General features: G+C 39.6%; 1 protein-coding gene across 2 annotated transcripts; it reads left to right on the forward strand.

Annotated features, from left to right (window-relative positions):
- Positions 1 to 1082: 1082 nt before the first annotated feature.
- On the forward strand, positions 1083 to 23576 carry dapp1 (dual adaptor of phosphotyrosine and 3-phosphoinositides). 2 transcript variants are annotated; one of them, XM_003458151.5, is made up of 9 exons: positions 1091 to 1274; positions 3433 to 3555; positions 4054 to 4187; positions 4368 to 4498; positions 5056 to 5103; positions 5291 to 5353; positions 11983 to 12068; positions 17532 to 17619; positions 22826 to 23576. In XM_003458151.5, the coding sequence occupies exons 1-9, from the start codon at positions 1216 to 1218 to the stop codon at positions 22847 to 22849; spliced, it is 756 nt and encodes a 251-aa protein (XP_003458199.1). In that variant the 5' UTR covers positions 1091 to 1215; the 3' UTR covers positions 22850 to 23576. The 2 variants fall into 2 exon arrangements, with proteins under 2 accessions (XP_019204668.1, XP_003458199.1); XM_019349123.2 differs by lacking the exon at positions 5291 to 5353 and having other exon boundaries at positions 1083 to 1274.
- The last annotated feature ends 605 nt before the right edge of the window (positions 23577 to 24181 follow it).

Raw genomic sequence — 24181 nt, forward strand, 5'->3', positions numbered from 1 at the left:
AGTTTTATTGAATATGCTCAACTGGTCTCAGGTCCAGTTTGTGGTCTTTTCTAACAGCCTGGTGCTGAGGAAGGCAACCTCTGTCATGTTATGTTCAGACCGTCCTCTCTTTAGAGACTTTCAGCTGCTTGGTATGAAGTGCTGTAGTGAAGACCAAGAGACATCGAGTGTCTTTTATACCTGCTGCTATTGTCATGTTTAATAACACTAAACCATAAGCGTTGTTGCCATCACTGCTGCACATTGCACTTTGTTGATGCTACTGATAAAATTTGGGATGTTCTCTCTTTTTTTGTTTGTTTGGGGTTTTTGTTTTCGATGTGTGGACATACTGCAAATCAATTTCTCATTAGAGACAATAAAGTTACCTTTGACACTGACCTTCACTAAATCTTTTTAGGTTTTGTGATGAGCTCTGAAACCTGACCCAAACTCTTCAAATCTGCAGGTGATCAGTTAGCTTACAACTGCTCTTTCAAGAATTTGGTAAATAAAAGGTTGGAGATTGGCCTACAGTTAAAACAGCTGGGTCTTTTAAGTTATGGTTCAACTACTGCCAGCTTGAAGGCCTGTGGTACATATCCGATTAATAGAGATCATGTTTAAGATTAAAGTATTAATTAATTGTACAACTTCCTTTAGTAGTCTTGTGGGAATGGGGTCTCAAACACACTGAAACACACTGGGTGCCACTCCTGACAGCAAATATCAGGAAACTGAGGCTATAATTGGCACGAGCTTACCAAAATTGGACAAAAGCACACAGGAAAAACATTTCCTGGATTGGATTCCTTAATACCCAATAAGCGTTCTTTAAACACTACAGTCTGCTATGTCCATCCCTTTATCATCTTCTGATTGCTGGAAAATTTCACAAACCTCAAATTATCTCAAACTGATTCCTTGAAGAAGGCAGTGAGTTCACTATACACAAATGGAGGTTCCACAATCGCCAGACCTCAAACCATTAGCGGACTTTTGGCATGTGGGTGGAACAGGAGATTCCATCTTGGATGTGCAGGTGACAAATCTGCGGCAGCTGCACGGTACAGACCAATATCCCTGAGGAGTATCTCGTGTGCCTAATTCAGTGGTTGGTGAGCGTGTGTATTTCCTGTAGGCGTGTCTGATCTGAGCAGTTTTTACTTCTCTATTTGGCCGCTCCGCTTGTTTAGACCAACACCGAACTTAGATTAACTGAAATCTGCTGGAGAGATGAGTTCTTTCAGTGATGAATCTTTCGAGGACTTGAGTGACGAGCTTGCGAGTCTTGGGTAAGGCCGGGTTGGGAATTATAAACAGCTTTCACCTGTTTGAAAACGGTAAACTGCTAGAAGCGATACTTTATGTGATTCTTCACCACCACGATTTTATGATCATGATAAAAAGCAAGACCATCGCTTTATACCTCTGTTGTTACACATTAAACGCCTTTTACAAAGAGCTAACTCGTTTGTCTGTATTTGGACATTTTCAGTTTCTCTGTCTTGTGCTGTAGATTTTGTTAGGAATGACAGGATCTGCTTCTTAAATCAGTGTTTTGTGAAACTGTGAAATTGAAATCTACAAGAATTCTAACTTACTAACATAAATGATTACCATATAACGTTTTCTAAAAGCAAAATTAAACAGCTGCTCCGTGTTAACAGATTGTTACGTAAGTTATGTGTACACTTGTAATTTACTTTGCAGCAGGGGAATATTGTCAGTTGTAACGTGCCAAAAACAAGTTCCAGTACCGACTCACTGTGCAGTCTATTAACACTTGCTCAGCTATAAATTCTCTCCGTGTCGCGTTAATGTTTTGTAGATGTTGTGATCTCTCCTGCGCGTAAACACTGCACGCTGATCAAACTCAGGACAATACTTGCAATTCCAAAAGAAGCGCCATGGAGAGATGTCCAGGACTGTCCGTTCCGCTCCTTAAAGCAGTTTGTTTGTTTGTTTGTTTATTTGATTTACGGAAGTCGGGTGCTGACAAAATCGCTCCGATTTAAAGCCGCACAGAACTAAACTGCGCCCGAGACTCAACTCCGAAAACACGCAGCTGGTATTTAACGGTTACGGTCATACTGCCCTAATAACTTAATGACTCTATCATGGTATGTTCTAATGTTGTTGATACTTTGGTTTTATTGAGGAAGGACAAATATAATATTAAACCACAGGATGCTGTGCGCTGTGCTTATATATTTCACGAATTGTTACAGAAGCTTTCCATAAACGCAACAAATGTGAAAAATTCCAAATCCACAATCCTCTGGATGTATCCACAGACTGCTCTGACAACTGAGGTCTTACTATAAATGCACTGAATAAAGTCAGTATGGAGTTTGTGGAACAGTCTTATATGATACCACAATAACCCTGCAAACATCCATCCATCCATTCTCTTTCACCTATCGTTGTCAGGGAGGCAGAGGGCTACCATAGACACACAGAGAACCACTTACACGCCCATTAACATCTAACCACACTAACTACATCTTTAGACTGTGGGAGGAAGCCAGAGTACCCAGGGAGAGCATGCAAACTCCACACAGTAAGACTCTGGCCAGATGGTGCATTTAAACTCAGGACTGCCACCCTGCAAACAAGAAATACAGAAACTTAATGTTCAGTTTGGAATTTAAACTGATACTTTAATTCTGCAGCTGGTTTTAAAATATGATCAGAACCCTTTAAATCTAGCGTTTTTTCTCGAGCTGTTGCCTTCAGTGATATTTTTAAACAGTCCCAGCAACTTTTAATGCAAATTAAGAACTTTCACATCCTTTTACCAGTTCCCTTTATATTTCCATACAGTCTGAGGTGCACAGTACTGCACAGATGACCTTGAATCATAACATAAGCCTGTTCTTTAACATAATTTTGCACAACAGTGTAAAAATCATACAGGTTCTGCATATGAGACAGAAGTCTCAGCATTACACTTTCCTAATAAAAGTCAGTATTTTAATTCAGAACCTAATCTTCAGGAAAAATGTTAGATGAAGCCCATGAAAGATTATTTTAACCTACATTTTTATACCAGGCTTAATTCCAGCTTCACTCTCTGTTAAAATAAAAATGGTCACATTTTAACTCACAAATGTCACGTATGGTTGTGATATGGAGAAATAACATTAGTGTTGTATGTAAAAGTTTCAGTATGTCACACTGAGCAAGCAGCTTTAGGTCCCAAATAAGTTTTTCTAAGTCTTTGTAAATTGAGCACAAGCTCAGTTGATCAGTGTCCATGCTGTTATATAAAGACTACTGTTGTTTCTGTTGAAATATTAGAAATTGATTTGACACAGAATGAATTGTAGCTAGAAGATGGGCCGCACGTCAAACTGTAGATAAAAATGAGACCTTTTATATCATTTCTCTAACGATGGTTTTATTTCTTATTTTATAAACTTCTCACATCATATTACTATTGTCTTGAAGGTGGTACCACTATGACCTGTCCCGCCATGCTGCAGAGGCCCTTCTCTTGTCCAATGGGACGGATGGAAGTTACCTCCTGAGAAACAGTAATGAGGGACCAGGCTGCTTCGCCCTGTCTGTTAGGTGAGTGAACGAGGGAAGTGCACCATGGGTTTGGAACCGTAACAGGCGATCAGTGACAAAACAATGATGTCACAACAGATGCAGAGTTATCTTACCTGATTATAACTTTATTTTTTACTTTTAGTTAAATTTGCCTTGTTCCTATGTCTGCTACGGTTTTATTTCTCACTGGTGTGTATAGTATTAACAGAGTCACCAGATCCCCTTAATGTTGAGGTTAAAGGTTAGAGTTTTTCACCAAGTATTCTAGTATTAGTCACACTAAGCGTGTGTGTGTGTGTGTGTGTGTTTGAGAAAGACAGAGATGTGATACTGAATCAGTGATACTGAACCACCTAGAAACACTTTGTTAAAAAGAAGTATGTGAATCTTAACAATGATGAAGAAAGGAAACACGAACTTGCTATATTTTTAAGCTAAATATGCACAGGTCTGTGTTTAGTGTACTTTTACTTGTGAATGACTTGAAACATTTATGCTGTTTATCATTTGACATAGGGCAAAGGATTCAGTGAAGCATTTTCAGGTGACACGAAATAGCAATGGCTATGTGTTTGGTTTTAATGAGTTTCCAACCCTTCAAGACTTTGTCAACCACTTTGCTAACCAACCTCTGCTGGGCAGTGATGCAGGTATGCAGACCATGATCTTCATCAAAAAACGTAATGCTAGCTATGATGCATACATAAAGACTGCATCAAAACACACCCAAGATGTATACTGACAAACAGAAATGTATGTCCATCTTTATTTCTTCCGTGTTTTAAAGTCAGCTAGTCGGGCATATAACCTCCTCTTTGTCTCTTAACCAGGAACCCTCATTGTTTTGAAGTGTCCGTATCCATGGCGTGTGGAGGAGCCGTCTATTTATGAATCTGTACGAGTTCACACTGCCATACAGACAGGACGCACAGAGAATGATCTGGTAGCAAATGCACCATCGGTACGGCAGCCATTGCAAACACCCATGTAGTCTCATGTGAGCAACATCTGACGAATTTCGTGGGAAGGGCTCTTTTTTGTCCTAAATACAAGCTCGCAGCTCTCACGTGTTTAGTGAGATTAGTGTGCTCTGATGATGCCTTAACAATTCGTAAAGTCTTTTTTTATTATGGAGACTTTTTTGTGCTGAAATGATCACTCTTTGCAGTTGTGATACTTTTATAAGCAAGTGTGGATTCAGATAGCTACAGTTGCAACAAGTTTTGATTTCTCCCTCAGTCTTTATTTATGGACAATGATCATCTGACCACAGCAACTTTTGGTGTGATAAACTTTTTTCATTTTCTAGGTGACCTATTATTCTATATTTTAAGCTATATTACTTTAAATAAAATGTAAATATGTTGCATTATTCGTAATGGGTATTCATACAAGTTATTTTAACTTAAAGATTATATAGCCAAGACTTATTCACAGTATGCAGCTTAAACTGGAATAAACCACAGTTACTCTTAAAATGTCTACAATTTAAAGAGTATTTTCTATTTTTTTTTTCAGCTGGGGACAAAGGAAGGCTTCCTGGTGAAGCAAGGAGCAATTGTGAAGGTAACAGCAGCTGACATGCAAGAACAGTTACTTAACTGATTCTCATCACAAATACATAGGAAATCTGGTTGTGTTTCGTTGCAGACAAAAATCTTATGTAACTGTGTGAAACAAGAATAATAATTCAGGCTTCAGAGTTTGAGTTGAAGTAACATTGAAGTGTATATACTGACAATATTTTCTGCAGAACTGGAAGCAAAGGTGGTTCACACTCAACAGATATGAACTTAAATACTTCAAAGACAAAATGGTAAGTCTGCTCAGCTCGGTGGTGCAGTGGCTAGCACTGCCATCTTTCAGAAAGCTTTCCTCTCATAGTCCAAAGATGTACATCTTTTCAGTGTATCTTCTCACTGATTCCAAACTGGTTCTGGTGTAAACTCAAAAGACACGACGTCGTAGCCTCAACACAAGCTTTTTATTTCCACACCACGTTTTCCCGCACACGCACACAAACCACAATTCACCGCAGGCTACCGGACTCTCGCGATATAACAGAAAATAACAAGTTAACAATCTCCCTCTTTCTTTTAAAATAAAGATATAAACCTAAAGCATACTATAACTGCACAAAATAAATAACAGTGCATTTCAATGCAAAAAAACTTTGTAAACAAAGGATCGCAGTATCCAGAGTCCTTTGTCTAGTGCTTTTAGAAGGGTTAAAGGTGAAACCCCCTTTTTTGTCAAACAATCAGCAAGTTGAGATTTGGAATATGACCAACAAACCCGTCTGATTTTCTTGGCTTGTATGAGCTCTTTAATGCTGCTCATTACTAGCCTCAGTCTCTTGTCTGTAACCTGCTTAGTGGACTGGAGTGTGTCAAACAAGGAAAGATTGTCAGTCACACAGATCAACCGAAGAGCATTCAGTCCTGTGTTACCAGTGGTAAGCTCAGGAAGACAGCACTGTCCATTCCATCTGACATGGCACAAGTTTCTCCTGCCAGTTTAATTCTGACCACACGACTGATTTTCTTAGACTGCCAAAAGAGAGGACAAAACTTTCCTCCTTTACCCATAAGGCCGATTAATGCCCCTCCTTGGGTACCTCCATCAGGAAGGTTACCAAAAGAAGCATCACTGAAAACAACCAGTGCCAAATCATCACTGTTACCCAAGTGCTGAAACTTAAGAGTCACTTTCTCTGCCTTAAGTCTATGGATAACTTTGTTCACTTGAATGGACTGCACAGTTGTATCTTTAGTATTAGATGCCAGGCTGCATGTGTCAAACATCACATCTGGCCTCGTTTGTTTGGCAACCCACAAAATCTGTCCTATTTGTTGCTCCCGCTCTGTTTCACATAAAGAAGCATCCCTCTGTACAGCCCGTGCTGCTTGTAACTGAACCGGTTGTAGGTTGTCAATGTAAAGTTGTTGACGCACCTCTATTACATCATTAACTGTACAAATGTCCATACCAACATAAGAAAAGATGTCATTTTCTTCACGGCCCACAAGGAAGGTAGATTTCAGGACAGGAATGACATGAGTTGCAAAGTGATTTGAACCAGCCCAAAGAAAAATCATCAACGTGACATGCAAGCACTCCTGTAATCTCAGATTGTTCATTCTGCCAATAAAACACCTCAGGATCACCCTGTGATATTTTACCACCAGTGTTGAGCATAATGTCTTTGACCTTATTGCACCAATAAAGTGAAGCATCTGCAAGTGCATACACACACTTTTTTAATTTCCACAGAACATTGTCCTTGCCAGCTTCAGGTGGGGGGTGAAGATAAATGTCTCTTGACAGCTCCATTCCCTGCAAAAAAGCAGATTTAATGTCCATTGAATTCACTTTGCACTTGTGTTGACATATCACAGCTAGCACCAGTCTGAGGGACTCAGACGCACATGTTGGAGAGTCTTTCTGTAGTTCTTGAGTATTTACCTCTTCAAACCCCTGTGCCACAAGTCAGGCCTTTGGGACAATACCATTAGTAGTTTCTTTGAGTGTACAGACCCATCTAGTAGACACGCATTTTTGATCCAGGTCTTTCACTTCATCAAATACACTGTTACTTTGCCAGTTCTCAATCTCTTGCTGCTTAGCAGCATCAAAGGAGATATCTTTTGTCATGAGTACATCTGCATCTCTGTTTTCAGGTTCAGTGCAAAGACCATCAACAAGTGACATGTCTAAAACTTTCTTTTCACCTTCACTACCATCAGGCCCAACATATTGCACATTATACCAGTTTTTGTATTGCCCTTTGGCTTTTCCTGCTCTGCCTAACGGTGCGTTCACACCACACGCGATAGATGCAACTAGAGCTTCAGGTTTACATGTAAAGTCAATGGAGGAGCGCGATGAAGCGCGACTGGGGGTCACGTGAAACTTCAGAAGCAGATTTGCGTCGCGAAAACGCTTTTCTGCCTGATTCGCGCAACCAGGCAGCGCGACTGATGCGTTTGAAGCGCGAAGTAAAATACGCGCTGCAGTTTGTGTGGTGCATTCGCACTTATTGCTTCTACCACTCGAGTTGGAAAAATCTGAACTCCAGCGTCATGTCGCGCCATGACAACCAGGACAAATCAGGAGCCTGGTGACGTGATGCTCTGACCTAGTTCAAAGGGTCTCCAGCTCATGTAGATCCATCGCTACTGTCTCACTATACTCAGAAGCTCGGGGCAGACCAACAGCAGGCCTCGGCTTGGTTTTGCAGCCATACTGACTGCTCGACAATCTGGTCTCTCATTTCCATTCCTCAAAACTCTTTAGCTTCATTCGGCTATACAGTGACTCTGTGAAATTACAACCTTAGAAGGTCCATTCAAGGAAGATCACCCTCCAGGAAATATTCCTGACTTGAAAACACGTGTCCTCTTTCTAGCTTCACTCCTGCCTGCTCTGATATCAGCCCTCAGGCCAGGCAAGCCTCTTGAAACTCAGGCTCATCTGTGAAGAGTAGGCCAGTCATGCACCTAAGAGTCTGCACAATCTGGAATAATTTATATTTTTTCTCTCTGTCTCTGTGTCGCTAACTGCACCTGGAGGTGGCCAACCCCACTAACCCTCAACACTGTGTGTTTCAGGTTTCTCTGCACATAGCAGTAATGTCCTCTCTCTTCTTGCTCTCTCTTGCATCGAACAACAGCAGCCCTCCCCTTTAGAACACCTGAACTCCACCTGATTTCTTGTCTGGCCATAGCCGCTGCCAATTTTATCTCATCAAGCATAGCTGACACCATATCTAAAGCTGCCGCAATTATGATCTCCTCTGCTATCATATGTGGTTTATCCCAGTGGGCAGTTCTGTATCTGACTTTGTATGATGCCATTAGTCATTAGCGGCTTCATTTCATGGAGCATTTTTTCTGCCGACAGTATTCTCCAGGTTTTCTTTGAAAGAACTTGAGTGTGAATGGGAAGGTTACTAACATAACCAATGCGTCACGGTTCTGTGTCATTTTGACCCATGTTTTGGTTTGGTTTCTTATGTTTTGGTTTGATTTTGTATTATGGGTTATATTCTGATTCTCTTGTTGTGCTTGCTTGATCATTATTATAAATCTATGTTTCAGTTTATTCTGTTTATGGGTTTAGTTCTTAGGTTTTGTTCTTGTGCCCTCGTGTTTAGTATAGTTTTAGTTCAGTGTCAAGTCTGCGTCTTTGTGAATTGTTTCCTGTTTTATTTTAAAGGTTTATGTCTTATGTCAGTGTTTCTAGTTTCGCTTCCTCTGTCTCGTTAGGTCTAATTTCTCCCGGTTGTGTTCCCAACTGTTCCTCATTTCCTCATGTGTATTTATAGTGTGTGCCCTCCAGTGTTCAGCGTCACGTTGTACCCTCAGGTTTGCCTGTGTGTCTCTGGTCTAAGTTTTCATTGTTCAGTTTATGTTTTTGTTCTTTGCCAGTGATAAAGCTGTGGTTTTCGAGTTGCTATTTTGTCTTGACGAGTCTGCATTTGGGTCCTCATTTCCGCCTGCCCGCACACAGAGCCCTGACACAATGTAAACTTCATTCCACTGTGCTAATTACTCCAATGTTAGACGTTAGTTCTACATGACTTTCCTCCAAGTCTTTGGCGACGCATGACTCTCATGTCATGACCCCATTTGGTTTGATGCTTTGTTTAAGGCATGGCTCTATTGTTACCATGGCAACACGAGCATTTCACCCCCATTTGCCACAAAAACAAACCTGCAGTATATACGTATTTAGGAACAGCGTGTGAATAATAAGCTTGACAACATTAAGCACACACAGCCTCCAGTTTTAAAGGATGATAGAGTCTTCGGTGGTGTACCTTTAAGCACCTCACCCAATACCTCTAAGAAGTCCGGGTACTCACAAACGACAGTCAGGACCCGTTCCCCAACCCAAACACGCAGGGAACAAACCCTCTTGTTGACCAGAAAAACTCCAAGTGTGTTATCTTGTTGTCCCCTGTGGCAGCAACCCACAGGGACAACAAGATATCCACCCTAGCCCACTGCCTTTCACCAAGGGCATCTCCAGAGTGGAACAGAGTCCAACCCCTCCCCAGAAGACTGTCTCCAGAGCCCAAGCTGTGCATTGAGTTGTGCATGACTATATCTCGCCGGTACCTCTCAACCTCACGCACTACCTCAGGCTCCGTCTCTACCAGAGAGGTAATGTTTCATGTCCCAGTGCCCACCATGCACCACACATTGTACCCAACCCCTACGATGCCTCCTGTGGGTGGTGGACCTACAGGGGGACCCCATATCTCTGGGAAAGAAAAGCCTCTGGACTTCTTCAAGTTTTCTTTCCGAGCTCCTTAGACTATAATGACCTGGATGACTGAGAACTTTCACAGACATATTCATGGGGGGAATTCAAAATATGAAAGTGGAGTGTTGGTAAAACGGCTGGTTATTGAGTCAACCAAGGGATTTCTCACAGATGTTAAACTGAAATTGGTGTCTGAGCCTGCACCAGGTCAACTTGTCTGTTTGGGTTTTTTTTTTTTTGGGGGGGGGGGGACTGGTCAGAGTTGCCATCCCTATGTAGAAAAGACTTAACAATTTTTTCACACTCCATCTTTTCTACATTACAAATGTTGGTCAAGGTGGTTAGCAAGAGGAAACTTGTCTGTTAGAATGATAAATCACAGAAACTCTTTTACTTGTTTCTGCTGTGTTTCCACACAAAGTAAGATCTGATCTCAGTGTAGTGAAAGCAGAGCCAGCGGCAACTTTCTGCGCACACTGGTCTCCCTTCAGTTAACAATGAAAGAGCAGAGGTTTATCCACAATTTGTTTCGCACAAACCACCTGTGAAAAACTACTTGCCTCTCAGTCATGCCCAGCTGAAGTCATTATCAATGGAAGACAGAGACTACCATGAAATGGAGATGGCTACATGCACAGTGTGTCATGATCTGTGATGGCAGACTGTGTGGAATGGAGAGCAGTGGACCCAAATGCAGACAAACGAAACATGGAAACAGAAATAGATTATAGCAAGAAGCGTGCCTTTCATTATGGCCGAAAACTAAAATAATCACAAAAACATAAACAGGAAAAACAAAATACTTGAAAACCAGGAACAGTAGGAAATACACGAATACTTGAGATAAGGGAAGGTTAACAGACGATCCGACAATGAACAGAGGGAGACTTACATACATGTATGGGTAACGAAATAAGTAGAAACACAGGGGGAACACAGCTGACACAAATGAACATGACGTTACAGGGGAAGCAAAACTAAACACACCGAACACGGAACACGTGTTTGTCAAAATAAAACAGGAAACATAAGTGATAAGCAGACTGTGACAATGCGAGCTAGACAATTTGACATGCAACGCGCACACATGAAACACATGAAATACCTACATTTATAATATTCAATTTATATTCAAAAACAAATGTTACTGAGTGAAAATAATAATAAAGCTCAGAAAACATTTATAGAGACGTTGTAGATATAGATGTGTTATTATCTATCTGTCTTATGTATGAAATATTTTGAGTTGCATTTTTATTTTTGGCTGTTTTACTACAAGTGCGCTGTATATTTGAACAATACCTAGCCTATGTAATCCACTTTATATGCTCTACTCTAGAACCTTACTTGGCTAAAATCTAAGACAACTGAATGGAAGTGAAGAACCTGTCGCTCTCCTCCTCTTCAGTTTGCCCTATCATAAACTCATCATATTCTGTGTTATGATTTACTTTTATTGTGTTTGACAAGGTTTGTGGCCTTGCTACATATGTCACAAAATGCATCTTGACTGTTTACATGAATCCGCTTACGATCAGCCAATATTGTCAACTGAATGAGCCGTGACACATTTCATATATCACTATGACAGTTCCTACAAATCATTTAGACTATTCCAAAAATTACTGTACAGTTACTGTACTTTCTACCATGTTCCTGGTGATGATAAAGTCCAATTTTCCCCAAGTAATTAAATATTGATATTTTAATATGAGACTCTATTCTAGAACACAAATATCTTGTACCGGAAGAATCAGTATTTCAGTATCGACCTGCACACAGCTAAAAAATATTAGTGATATAAAGAATACACAAGCAGCCCACACCTAGCAATGCAGGCAGATGAGCGTATGCACATCTTCTTTATTGAACTTACACATTAAAACATAAAAAGCTGTAACAAAATGTAAACAAACACAGTAACCTGACCGAGTATTACTGATGTAATGTAACATAGAAAGCTGTTTTGACATACAGGAGATCCGGTGCTTATAGTGGAATGAGTGCCAGAGGACATAGCTAGACTTTTACTGGAAGATCTAAAAAGAAATAACAGCTGCAGTTAAAAATTGTCCTACAAAAATAAGGCTCTGCTACATTTATCTCAGGGAAGGTTTTTTTGAATGTACCTGTTCATGTGCACAGTAAGTATGTAGTATCATTTTTCTGTTCCAGTGTGAGGAACCCATTCGAACCTTAGATTTGAGGTCCTGCTCTGCAGTCCAGTTTGACTACTCTCAGGATAAAGTCAACTGTTTTTGGTAAGTGACCTAACAACAGATCTGTGGAACGTGCCTAACTAGAATAAAAAGAAAGTGATCATTTACTGTAAGGTGGATATTGGAAAGTTAACTGAAACACAACACAGCGTTTTGTAGATGTGGCCAACACATGAAGTCTCATTGCCTTACCTCTCAGCCTGATTTGGTATAATTTTATTTATCAACTTGAATTTTTGTCAGAACCCAAACTCATATTCAGATATTGTTATTAATAATCATAATTAATAATCATTTTGGAGGATTTACAAGCTTTAAACTCAGGTTAAAATCTGGAACCCAAAGTTTTGAAATCCATGTTTGGATGTAGAGTGTGTTTCTGAGATGTTTGGGGCCAAATATTATAGCATCAGTTTTCTAAGATTTTTTTTCGTTTTTTTGTTCTTTTGTTTAACCACTTATCACTGACCTATCAATCATTCAAGCAAAAGGCAACTAGATCAACTAAGTCAAGGGGTGAACCAGTGTCCACAAAAGGCAACAAAGAACCAGTTTTAATTCTCAAAAACCTTCAAAGAATTTGGTACTAACAGCTTGTCACAATAAAACCTTATTTGTTTCTGTTTTTTCCGTTGAATCTGTGAAAAATGCCAAATACAACATAGTTTGACAGTATAATATAATATTTTTGCATAAGTAATATCCAAAGACTCTTTTGGCCCACATTTTAACATATCTTGGCATGGTGTGCAATAAAACAAGAAACTGGACAGTGGGAGACAGTAGATCTAAAAACAACATAAAAACCCTGCAGCGGATGATGTCATGGTCCTGGGTCTTTGATTAAAATCATTAAGATAGGTTTACTTGTGTTCTTGTGCTGTATTAGTTTTCTGTATTAGTTAATCTGGAGCTCTGTTTTCCTAGTGCCTCTGAGTTTTCATTATTTATATTTCTAGCTTTTGATTTCTTGTATTTATTATTTGTGTGTACCCTTTTGTGTCAAGTCTGTCCTGGTCTCTTCTCAGTGTTTCGTTATCTTTTTATGTATGCATAGCTGTCTACATGCAGACTAATATGTTTGAGTTAACATCCATCTTCAGCCCTCCCTTGCCCAGTTTCTTCACATAATGAGCAATATGCATGTCATGACCGTGTAAATGGAGTTGTTTACTCTGACCCTGAATTCTGCTTTATTTATGCTGCAATCCGGTCTTTAACCTCCTAAGACCCACTCTTTCATGGCATGCATTTTTAATTTCTCTTTGCTATTTGGGGTGATTGGGACCAGATGAATGTAAAATGGGGTTTTTTTTTACCTGAAATTTTTTTCTGAGAAAAATGAGATCCACATATAAGGACATTTGCTTTAAATTTCGATACGACAGTGGCAGTACAATGTCCTCGTAAATGGATATCAGGCCCTCATAGAGCAAAATTTAGTATTTTGGTCTAGACAACCCAAAATGTGATGTCCACATATGTGGATCCTAGGAGGTTAAGTGATGACCTGATGAAACCTGCTTCTGGGTCCAAACTACTCTGCGTTAATAAGGCTGTTGTGTTTTTAACATGTTTTAATGTTTTGTATCTAGTTCTATTTAATCTCAACAAGCCCCTAAAAACAGTCAATGATCACTGTCGGCCTCTCTTGGTTTTTATTACTGCTATTCATTTTAAAGCTCAGTTTTTAAAACCTTACGATGTAACTACAGCCCAGCCCGTGCAGCAGTATATTAATGACTAACCTCGTATTGTGGATGGATTATCTCAGTTGTTCTCCTGACTGAAGTTTGGTCCGTTTACAGCATCCTGCCATGCGATTGCATTTTTTACCTAACCATCGGGAACCCTCATGTTAACTTTTATCGAGTGGAAAAAAGGTAGCATTCATCATCCAGCTTCACTGTGTTTATGTTATGCTAACATAGCTGTTAGCTAGCAACTTCAGTAACCCTACAAACGTCACTGCTGTTTAGTTTCCTGTCTTCATTTATGTTGGAAGTGATAGCAGAGCTGTACGTTTGAATTTTTCAGAAATCTCTCAGTCAGAACATGCTATATCATGTTTAGGTGGAAACTAGTGAGCTAACTTCCTGCTAACTTCTAACTCGGTTAAATTTAATAAATTCTGTTTTCATGGATGTCTGGATGTTAAACTTAATTGTTACACCTGGTAAATCAGCAACGCTGATCATTTTATTACAGATGAAAGAATTTAGACAGTTTTTCAACTCTCAGTGATGCCGCAGTGTTCGTTTGACTTTGGGACCTGAAGCGGCGTTTGGACCCAGACATGGCTAATAACGTCAGACTAAGTCTACGTTCACACTGCAGGTGAAAGCGCATCAAATCCAATTTTTTTTTACCCTATGCGACCCATATCCGATCATGGTATGACAGTGTGAACGGCACAAATCATATATTTTTAAATCCGATCTGGGTCACTTTTATATGTGGTACTGAATCCGATACATATCCGATGTTTTAGAAAGCGACTGCTGTTTGAACGGTCATGTCGCATTAAATCTGTCTTTTACGTCACTGACACAAGACAGACGGCAATTATCAGCGCCGGAGAAGCGCCTGAGAAGACATCGCGAACGCTTCCTTGCCATCCAGTGTAGATGTCAGTGAAACTGTTGGGAAGACAACGTGAACATTTTATTTGTACTGTATAATCTCCAGATTCTGACAGAAATCTGCAGCTATCCTTTGAAGCACCGCCTCTCTAAAACAGCAATAAGGATCATTATTAGGTTATCTACATTATTATGTAAATAACAAAATAACTTAAAGCAAAAATTGGGAAACGTAAAGTCCGAAGTCTTTATATTAAGGGCCATCAGTCAAACAATACTGTTGGTCTGGGTCTAAACAGAGCGCGTTGTGTGTGACGTCTTCTTTTGCGCATGCGGGCCACTTTGATCGTTCACACTAGAGCGCGTTTGCTATCGCATTTTATTTGTAGTGTGAACAAGCAGACAAAAAAATCGGATTTGATCAAAAAATCGGAATTGAGCATTAAGACCTGCAGTGTGAACGTAGTCTTAAAGACCGGAGAGGTCTAGGCTGCTGGGGGATTCCCATGATGCACTAAGTGTTTCTTCTTCACTCACCTTTCTTATGCACTATGTGTTTGTACACCACTCTCATTTAATCATTAGTTATTATTTATCTCTGGCTCTCTTCCACTGCATGTCTTATTTCTGTCTTTGTCCCCCCAACCCCAACCCGTTACAGCAGATGGCCGCCCCTCCCTGAGCCTGGTTCTGCCACCTGTTTCCACCTGTTAAAAGGGAGTTTTTTCTTCCCACTACTGCCAAATCGCTTTGAAGCAGCTGTTGTTGTGATTTGGCACTGCATAAATAAGACTGAATTGAACTGAATTGTAGTTTCTGTTTATCCTTCAGTCCTTTTATTGGTTCCTTATCGTTTTTGTTCTTTATCCCCTCAGTTCTTTATTTTAGTTACAGATAACCTTAGTTCCCTTTTCCGTTCCCATTCTTTATTAAGTTCCCATCTCTGGGTCAGATATGTTCATGTTTATGTTACTTCCCATGTTTTTTGCTTGGTTTTGACACTTGTGTTTTGTTTTTAGTTATACTTCGTCTCTCTCATCCACCATGATTAGTTTCAGCTGTGTCTGTTCTCCTTTCCTTCATTATCTTGTGTGTATTTAAACCCTCAATCTCCGTGTCTTCTTTGTCACGATTAACAGTTTGTTTGCTATTGTTTCCTGTTGTCTGCTGTTTGTGATGCTGTTGCATAGTAAATCATAGGATTTGAGAACTTTTTTCTCCTAAAAATCATATCCTTGGAATGACAGTAGCAATTCTAGTAACTGAAATTGGACTTTTGAAGTTGGGGAAGTAAGGGAGGCCAAGGGAGAGAGCGATTTTGCAGTGGCCAATGAAAACATAGGCCAGTTTGAGGAGCCAGCGCTCCCAAGGTGGTATATATAATGAGAACTTCCAGACAGGTTTTTAAAGGCTTGCAGATGTGACAACCCTGAAGCAAACTCTTGAGATTGCACAGTGCTGAGGCTGAATGCTGGCAACACGAATTGCTGAGAGGAGAATACGCTGTAGCTCTCACAGAATGCAATGCAGGAACTTTTACTCCAGCTATTACACAGGAGAGCTTCACGGTTTGGGATCATGATGGGGTTGAAAGATAATGCTGCCTGAAATCAAAATGATTGAAAATATGCATAAGCTTCATTTGTTGTCTGTTGTGGTCGTACTGACAGTGTGCATGTGAGGATGGATGACTCACGACTGCAGAACAAATCAACCTACCGGGACAAATAAAGTAACCTGAATGTTACAACCAAATTTTATGATGGATATGAAAAAAATTACAAATTTGTAGCAAAGTACTCAGCAGCTGTGAGACCTCTGTGTTTCCCCCCTGCAAAATTTTGTTTGCCACACAGGCCATTGTGGAAACACACATCTTTGGCTGAATAGAATGCAATCATTTCAGTGTGCCTTTTGAAGCTGGATAGTTACACAGGTTACAATAATGATACACTGTAACTTTAAAAATCCAGAGCCAAAGTGTGGCTTGTGCTGCTCCAGCTCCAGCAAAAAATAAACAAACAACAAAACAACAACAAAAAAACTACAAGACTCAGAGAGCACAACCCTGAACCTTGACTTTTATTTTTCACCTAAATTAAATCAGCTCAAACTGTTATTTGTATCGACCATCACAAAAAATTGAACATACCTGCAAACAGACAAACAGACACAGCTGATTACATACTCCCTTCAGGGGGAGAATAGCAGCACCAAACACACTTAAAATAAGCATGTTACAAGTTTCAAGCTGCAACTGTATCATTACACATTTTTATATCTTCAGCAGGTCTGCTTGTTTGTAACTTTACACTGACTTGCACTGCTGTTGTTGGGTTGCATTGTGAATGAATGCATTTGTGTTTGGGGTGGCTGTAGCTCAGGTGGTAGAGCAGGTCAGCTGCTAACCGGAAAGCTGGTGGTTCAATCCCAGGCTCCTCCAGTCTGCATGCTAAATATCCATGGGCAAGATACTAACCCCATGTTGCTCTCTGATGCATCTATCGCAATGCGTATGAATAAGCACTTAACAGCTTAGAAAAAGTGCTTGTGTAGTTGGGTGAATGAATTAGTTATATAAAGCCCTTTGAGTGGTCAGATAGAGTAGCAAAGTGCTCTATAGAACCAGACCATTGGCAGCATCTCCTTCCATTAATTTTAAGACTATTACTGTAACACCTAATTTGCCGCTCCGGCATTGTTTTTTTCACCTCTTGTCTTTTACTTCATCCTAGTTCATCCAGTGTAGTAAATCGGGCCCTACGGGTCTTTTTTACCATAAGATAAGATAAGTCAGTCCGTTGAATGGATGGATGTTTTTTCATACATTTACATGCACAAACACATGTGCACATGTACACAGTCACAAACGTCACAATACAGGATGTTGTAAAACTCATCCTTCTGCTCTCTGTGTCCACAGTCTCGTGTTTCCAGATCGAACATTTTACCTTTGTGCTAAGACGGGTGTGGAGGCAGATGAGTGGATCAAGATCCTGAGGTGGAAACTGGTGAGTTTGTCCAAACTGCATGTGATAGGTTTGTAGGTTAAACCTATTCGCTGGAACGTTCAAGACAATTCAACTACACAGCAAAAGCATTGAACACCAAGTAGGCAAAGTTCTTTGTGTTACTCATATATGAGGGAGAGAACCACGACAAGCGCCGTTCCTTCGCTTGACCCCAGTCGCTCTCGTCCGCTCCCCCGTAACACTGCTCTTTTATTGAGGTTACATGAATATACATAGGTTCATTAACATATGACGTCTTACATAGGTATACATGTGGACAAAGAATACCTTGTCTGTGTGTCGTGTAAGTATGTGTGTGTGTGTGTGTGGGGTCAAGATGTGACCCCGTGAAGACTCCCCAAAGCTGGTGCCAGGAGTCTAGCGGTACATCTGAACAAAAGGCTCTTACACTCAAACAGATATACGTGTGTTTGCTATACCATATATCAGTAAGAGCAGATATAACCTCTCTCCTGACCTTAAGCTGTGTGTGCATGCCAGAGTGCTCTGGGAGGCACACAGAGTCTCCACAGACTACAAGGAGTGCAGAATTATTAGGCAAGTTGTATTTTTGAGGAATAATTTTATTATTGAACCAAGGTTATTATCGTTAACGAAAACTAACGAAATAACGAAAACTAGAAGTGAAAAAACATTTTCGTTAACGGAAATAAAAATGAAAACACAAAAAGGAAAACTAACTAAAACTGTAATGAGTGTTCACAAAACTAACTAAAATTAACTGAATTTATAGCAAAAATGCGTTTAGTTTTCGTTGATGTGTGCGTGTCATACAATAGTCAAGGGTAAAAAAGAAGTTTAGTTTCCAGGTTTTTTTTCTTGCTGTGTCTCATTACGCCAGCAGGTGGCAGTACGTTAGTCGAGTCGTCTGTGTCGCTGCTCCGTCCACGCGCAGAATCATGTCAGGAAAAGTCTGGAGAAAGCGCCAGAGTCCAGTTTGGGATTACTTTGAATATGACTGTGTTTTGGATAAAGCAAGTGTCTTGTAGTGGAAAGAGACAAATTATGAGGGACATTTCTAAAGGGAAAAAAATCCCACAAACCTTAAAGTGCACTTGAAAAGCTCACACAAGAAGGCTAACCTAGCTTACCTGGAGAAGGTAAGGGAGCACGTCCAACCCTCATCCCCAGAAACAGAAGCTAACACCAGGCAAGGCAGCGTGATGCATCCCGAGACAACAGGACTGGGATATCTACATAACTGTGTGAGTCAATTGCCTTAACACCCGGTGCTGCAAGAGTTAATAGTCTCATTGGGGCCAAGATATACATTTTATAGTTGACTGGTATCAATGGTTGTTCATCTGCCTTTATTTATTTATTTAAAGAACCCATAGGTGGCAACGTGAGTTGTCTTTCTCTGCATGTTAGCCCTGCGACAGACAGGCGACCTGTCCAGGGTGCAGGGTATGGTAGCTGGAATAGCAACATACCCAAGGATAAGCAGAAGAGAATGACTGATATGATGAAACTGGGATTTTGTTACACTTTATTGCAAACACAACTAAAACTATAACTGAAACTAATCAAAACTAAACTGAAACTAAGGATTTTCAAAAAAATAAAAACTAAACTAAACTAGCAAACAATTGGTAAAAACTAATTAAAACTAATATAAAATTGAAAATCTGAAGTCAAAATGAAATAAAAATAAAAACTAATGAAAATTGCAAAACTATTAAAACCCTGTATTGAACAACAACCATGTTCTCAATGAACCCAAAAAACTCATTAATATCAAAGCTGAATGTTTTTGGAAGTAGTTTTTAGTTTGTTTTTAGTTTTAGCTATTTTAGGGGGATATCTGTGTGTGCAGGTGACTATTACTGTGCATAATTATTAGGCAACTTAACAAAAAACAAATATATACCCATTGCAATTATTTATTTTTACCAGTGAAACCAATATAACATCTCCACATTCACAAATATACATTTCTGACATTCAAAAACAAAACAAAAACAAATCAGCGACCAATATAGCCACCTTTCTTTGCAAGGACACTCAAAAGCCTGCCATCCATGGATTCTGTCAGTGATTTGATCTGTTCACCATCAACATTGCGTGCAGCAGCAACCACAGCCTCCCAGACACTGTTCAGAGAGGTGTACTGTTTTCCCTCCTTGTAAATCTCACATTTGATGATGGACCACAGGTTCTCAATGGGGTTCAGATCAGGTGAACAAGGAGGCCATGTCATTAGTTTTTCTTCTTTTCTACCCTTTCTTGCCAGCCACGCTGTGGAGTACTTGGACGCGTGTGATGGAGCATTGTCCTGCATGAAAATCATGTTTTTCTTGAAGGATGCAGACTTCTTCCTGTACCACTGCTTGAAGAAGGTGTCTTCCAGAAACTGGCAGTAGGACTGGGAGTTGAGCTTGACTCCATCCTCAACCCGAAAAGGCCCCACAAGCTCATCTTTGATGATACCAGCCCAAACCAGTACTCCACCTCCACCTTGCTGGCGTCTGAGTGGGACTGGAGCTCTCTGCCCTTTACCAATCCAGCCACGGGCCCATCCATCTGGCCCATCAAGACTCACTCTCATTTCATCAGTCCATAAAACCTTAGAAAAATCAGTCTTGAGATATTTCTTGGCCCAGTCTTGACGTTTCAGCTTGTGTGTCTTGTTCAGTGGTGGTCGTCTTTCAGCCTTTCTTACCTTGGCCATGTCTCTGAGTATTGCACACCTTGTGCTTTTGGGCACTCCAGTGATGTTGCAGCTCTGAAATATGGCCAAACTGGTGGCAAGTGGCATCTTGGCAGCTGCACGCTTGACTTTTCTCAGTTCATGGGCAGTTATTTTGCGCCTTGGTTTTTCCACACGCTTCTTGCGACCCTGTTGACTATTTTGAATGAAACGCTTGATTGTTCGATGATCACGCTTCAGAAGCTTTGCAATTTTAAGACTGCTGCATCCCTCTGCAAGATATCTCACTATTTTTGACTTTTCTGAGCCTGTCAAGTCCTTCTTTTGACCCATTTTGCCAAAGGAAAGGAAGTTGCCTAATAATTATGCACACCTGATATAGGGTGTTGATGTCATTAGACCACACCCCTTCTCATTACAGAGATGCACATCACCTAATATGCTTAATTGGTAGTAGGCTTTCGAGCCTATACAGCTTGGAGTAAGACAACATGCATGAAGAGGATGATGTGGACAAAATACTCATTTGCCTAATAATTCTGCACTCCCTGTACTAAGGATCAAACCTCTACCAACATGACATTGATTATAAAACTCTAAGCATATATGAGTAGATATTTCTAAGCATAAATGACAATCAACAATACAAATCTAACAGCATGTTTTACATGAAGGAATATTTTTGTCGTCAACTAAAATAATTAAAATCAAACATTTTTTCAAAGAACTACTGACAATGAGATATTGCAGTAGAAGGTTGAACATGTTGAGGGAACATTAATATTTATTTGTATTGGATCCAGTGGAATTGGCTCTGAAGGAGGATTTGTACTTTAAGCAGTACCAACATTGTGTGAAGTGTTGTAATAGCTTGTGTAACATTAGGCCACTTCCTTATTACTGACAAACACAACATTTCTTCAACTCCAAGTTGTTTAAAGAGCCTTGAGACAGTTGAACAGTGATGTGTTAAATGGAAGAAAAGGTTTTTATACCAGACAAAAAATAAGGAGCAATCCTGATACTACTAGTATTACTAGAGTATACCTTAACTATAGCTCTCTCATCATAAAGAAGAGCATTACAGCCAGTTACCAGTGAACAACATGTTTCAAACGGTTCAAGTACTGCAGTTGCAAAATTTCCCTGAAGCAGTGTACCAGTGACAGACTAATCTGTCTTAGTTGCACAACCCAGGATTCAAAACCTGGTGAAATGGGTTAGTAAGCCATTGTTTCCTTTTCTGCTTTTCATATTGGTCCATATAACAGAGCCAACGAACACTGATAATGACTGTTATAAAGCTGTTGCCGCCTCACTGTTTGGGAGGATTTACTACTACTGCTGTTTTGTTCATAATGTATTCACTGTTTGTGTGTAGTGTTAGTTTTGGTAAGTGTTGGTCAGTGTGATTATCCCCTTTTCTCATGGTTGTTTTAATTATGACAAAATATATTAAACCACACTTTGAATATATACTCTTAATTGACTATTTATAAAATACTATGAAAGTTTCATACATTCCATACAGAGTATTGCTGCTGAAGGTGGTTCAATAAGCTACTGAGTCACATGATCTGTTCCACAGGACTTTACACATTTGAAAACGTTTTTCACAACATTGTACATACTGGAAAGTTTAAACAAGTGGTAAGATTTTATAATAATGACACGCTATTAAGCATAAGTAAGGGATCATTAAGTACTAAGTCTATGCTTTGAAAAGCTCCTTGGTATGTAATTTATAAATACAGATATAAAACTTGATTCTTGATTAGAATCATTTATAACTTGTTCATGGTATTGTTTAGAAGTAATTAACAAACAATTTAAATGTACATTGATACAGTGGGTTAAATAAGCATGTCACCAACTTTCAAAGTAAACATATTTCTAAAGGTGCTATTGACATGACATTCTCACCAGATGTCAGTAATAACCAATCCAATCCACACGTGCAAAAAAATCAAATCTGATAATTCTTTTCACTCCTCTGTCTGAAATCTTGTGGGAGCACCTGGTCATGGTCAGTTTATGATGAAATTATATTTGTCTGTCTGTCTGTCTGTATCTGCAAGTCCCACAGGATCTTAGCTCGGTCATTTTAACACACTCTAGGGGGCGTGTCTCATTTTGACCTTGGTACTTCCAAACCGTACTCAACACAGATGTCCCTGTACACTATGCTGGCTGCTTGGTTATGGAATTCGATTTATGCCATGCCTGCTAGCACCTCGCACCCTGCTGTTATGTGCTGCATTGTCTCATGGGCATTTTACACAGCCTAAACATAAACATTTATATCTGTACTCACAAATTATATACTAAGGAGTAATGTTTTATAAAGAATGAATTAAGCACTTACTGATACTGTACTAATGCTTAATACCTTAATAGTTTGTCATTATTATACAGTGTTGGGCATAAAGTGTTACCCAACAAGCTAAATTTGTAGGTAATCTTAAAATGAATAAACTTACAGTTTAATGTTTCAGTTTTTGTGTCTTTTTAGTTTCATTTTGATTTTTTTTTCAGTCCCAGATAAGAAAAGGCAGATGATGGCTGTCACTGGAGAATCAAGATGGAAGGAAGACCCAACTGCACCGAAGGACTGAGATCAACAGGATGCACAATAATGAACAACAGGAAAAACAGAAGGAAAACAATCACTGAGTTAATTTGAATTACAATTTGAATTGAATTAGCTGGGCTGGATAGCAAGGTGTATCTATAGATTGTATGGGTTAATCAAACAGACAAATACCTGCTAATGGGTAACACTAAAGAAAATAATAGAATTTCACTCATTCACTCAGATAACTGAATCTTGGAAGTTGTGTTCTTCATATCAGCAGTGTGGCTGTTCTCCACTGACATCTACCATCAACAAGACATTTTCACCCACAGGACTGCCGCTCAGAATATGTTCTGTTTTTCTGATCATTATCTGTAATTCCTACAGACAGATGTGAGAAAAACTCCCAGTAGATCAGTAGTTCCTGAAATACTTTGACCAGTCTGTGTGGCACCATCATCCATACCACTTTTAGAGTCACTTTAACCATTTTATTCCTTATTCCGATTGAACTCGGCTTGAACTTCAGCAGGTTGCTTTGACCGTGTCTACATGTCTGAATGCATTGAGTTGCTGTCTTGTGATTGGCTGAGACATTTGTGTTAACAAGCAATTTAACTGGTGTACCTAATAAGTGAGAGTTGAGTGAATGAATCATATTTGTTTAGTACAATAATTTAATGTGATATATTAAAACTACTTGAAAAGCCACAGTGGATACTTTGTCTATTTATTTAGTAAATTTCTTCTTAAATTAGATCAGTAAAAAGTCTGGAGTTCATTCGAAAGCAGGAATTATACATTCTGCATCTGTGAGTCTGCTTGGGACCTGGTAATGTAAATTTTGCTATCAGACAGTGACTCCTCCTCCGAGAATTTACATTACAATGCTCCAACTATGCATGTTCCCCATGTTGAGAATATCAAAGAAGTACAACAGGAATGACTACTCATCTACTGGGTCTCTGGCTGTCCATGTCTGTATTGGAGTAAAATCTAGTTTAAAGTGTGGCATTGAATTTGGAAGCTGTTATGAGTGAAATAAAATTGCAGAGAAACATTGTAAATAGTACCAGAGTCCAGATACTTGAGTTAATAATTGAGTTTGCTGCAATTACTGTATAAAAAACAGGGTTAGGTCCTCTTCCTCCCACTGTATAAAAGTGAAATGAAATGTCCAACTTATTGTAGTGGCCATCTTGCATATTGGGAGTCAGAGTCTAGAGTAGGGCTATGGGATTAGAGTTACTGTATCTAACTCCCATCCATCCATATGTTCACGCAGAGCAGGAGGCTCGTAGCAAAGGCCTGGCCAA

This window comes from Oreochromis niloticus, linkage group LG19 (assembly GCF_001858045.2).
Source record: "Oreochromis niloticus isolate F11D_XX linkage group LG19, O_niloticus_UMD_NMBU, whole genome shotgun sequence".
Classification (NCBI taxonomy): Eukaryota; Metazoa; Chordata; class Actinopteri; order Cichliformes; family Cichlidae; genus Oreochromis; species Oreochromis niloticus.

Excerpts from the sequence above, each read along its gene's own strand:
- dapp1 (XM_003458151.5), top strand. The coding sequence starts at position 1,216 with ATGAGTTCTTTCAGTGATGAATCTTTCGAGGACTTGAGTGACGAGCTT. Across the intron at positions 1,275-3,432 it reads GACGAGCTTGCGAGTCTTGG|GTGGTACCACTATGACCTGT; the intron begins GTAAGGCCGGGT and ends ATTGTCTTGAAG. Across the intron at positions 4,499-5,055 it reads TGGTAGCAAATGCACCATCG|CTGGGGACAAAGGAAGGCTT; the intron begins GTACGGCAGCCA and ends TTTTTTTTTCAG.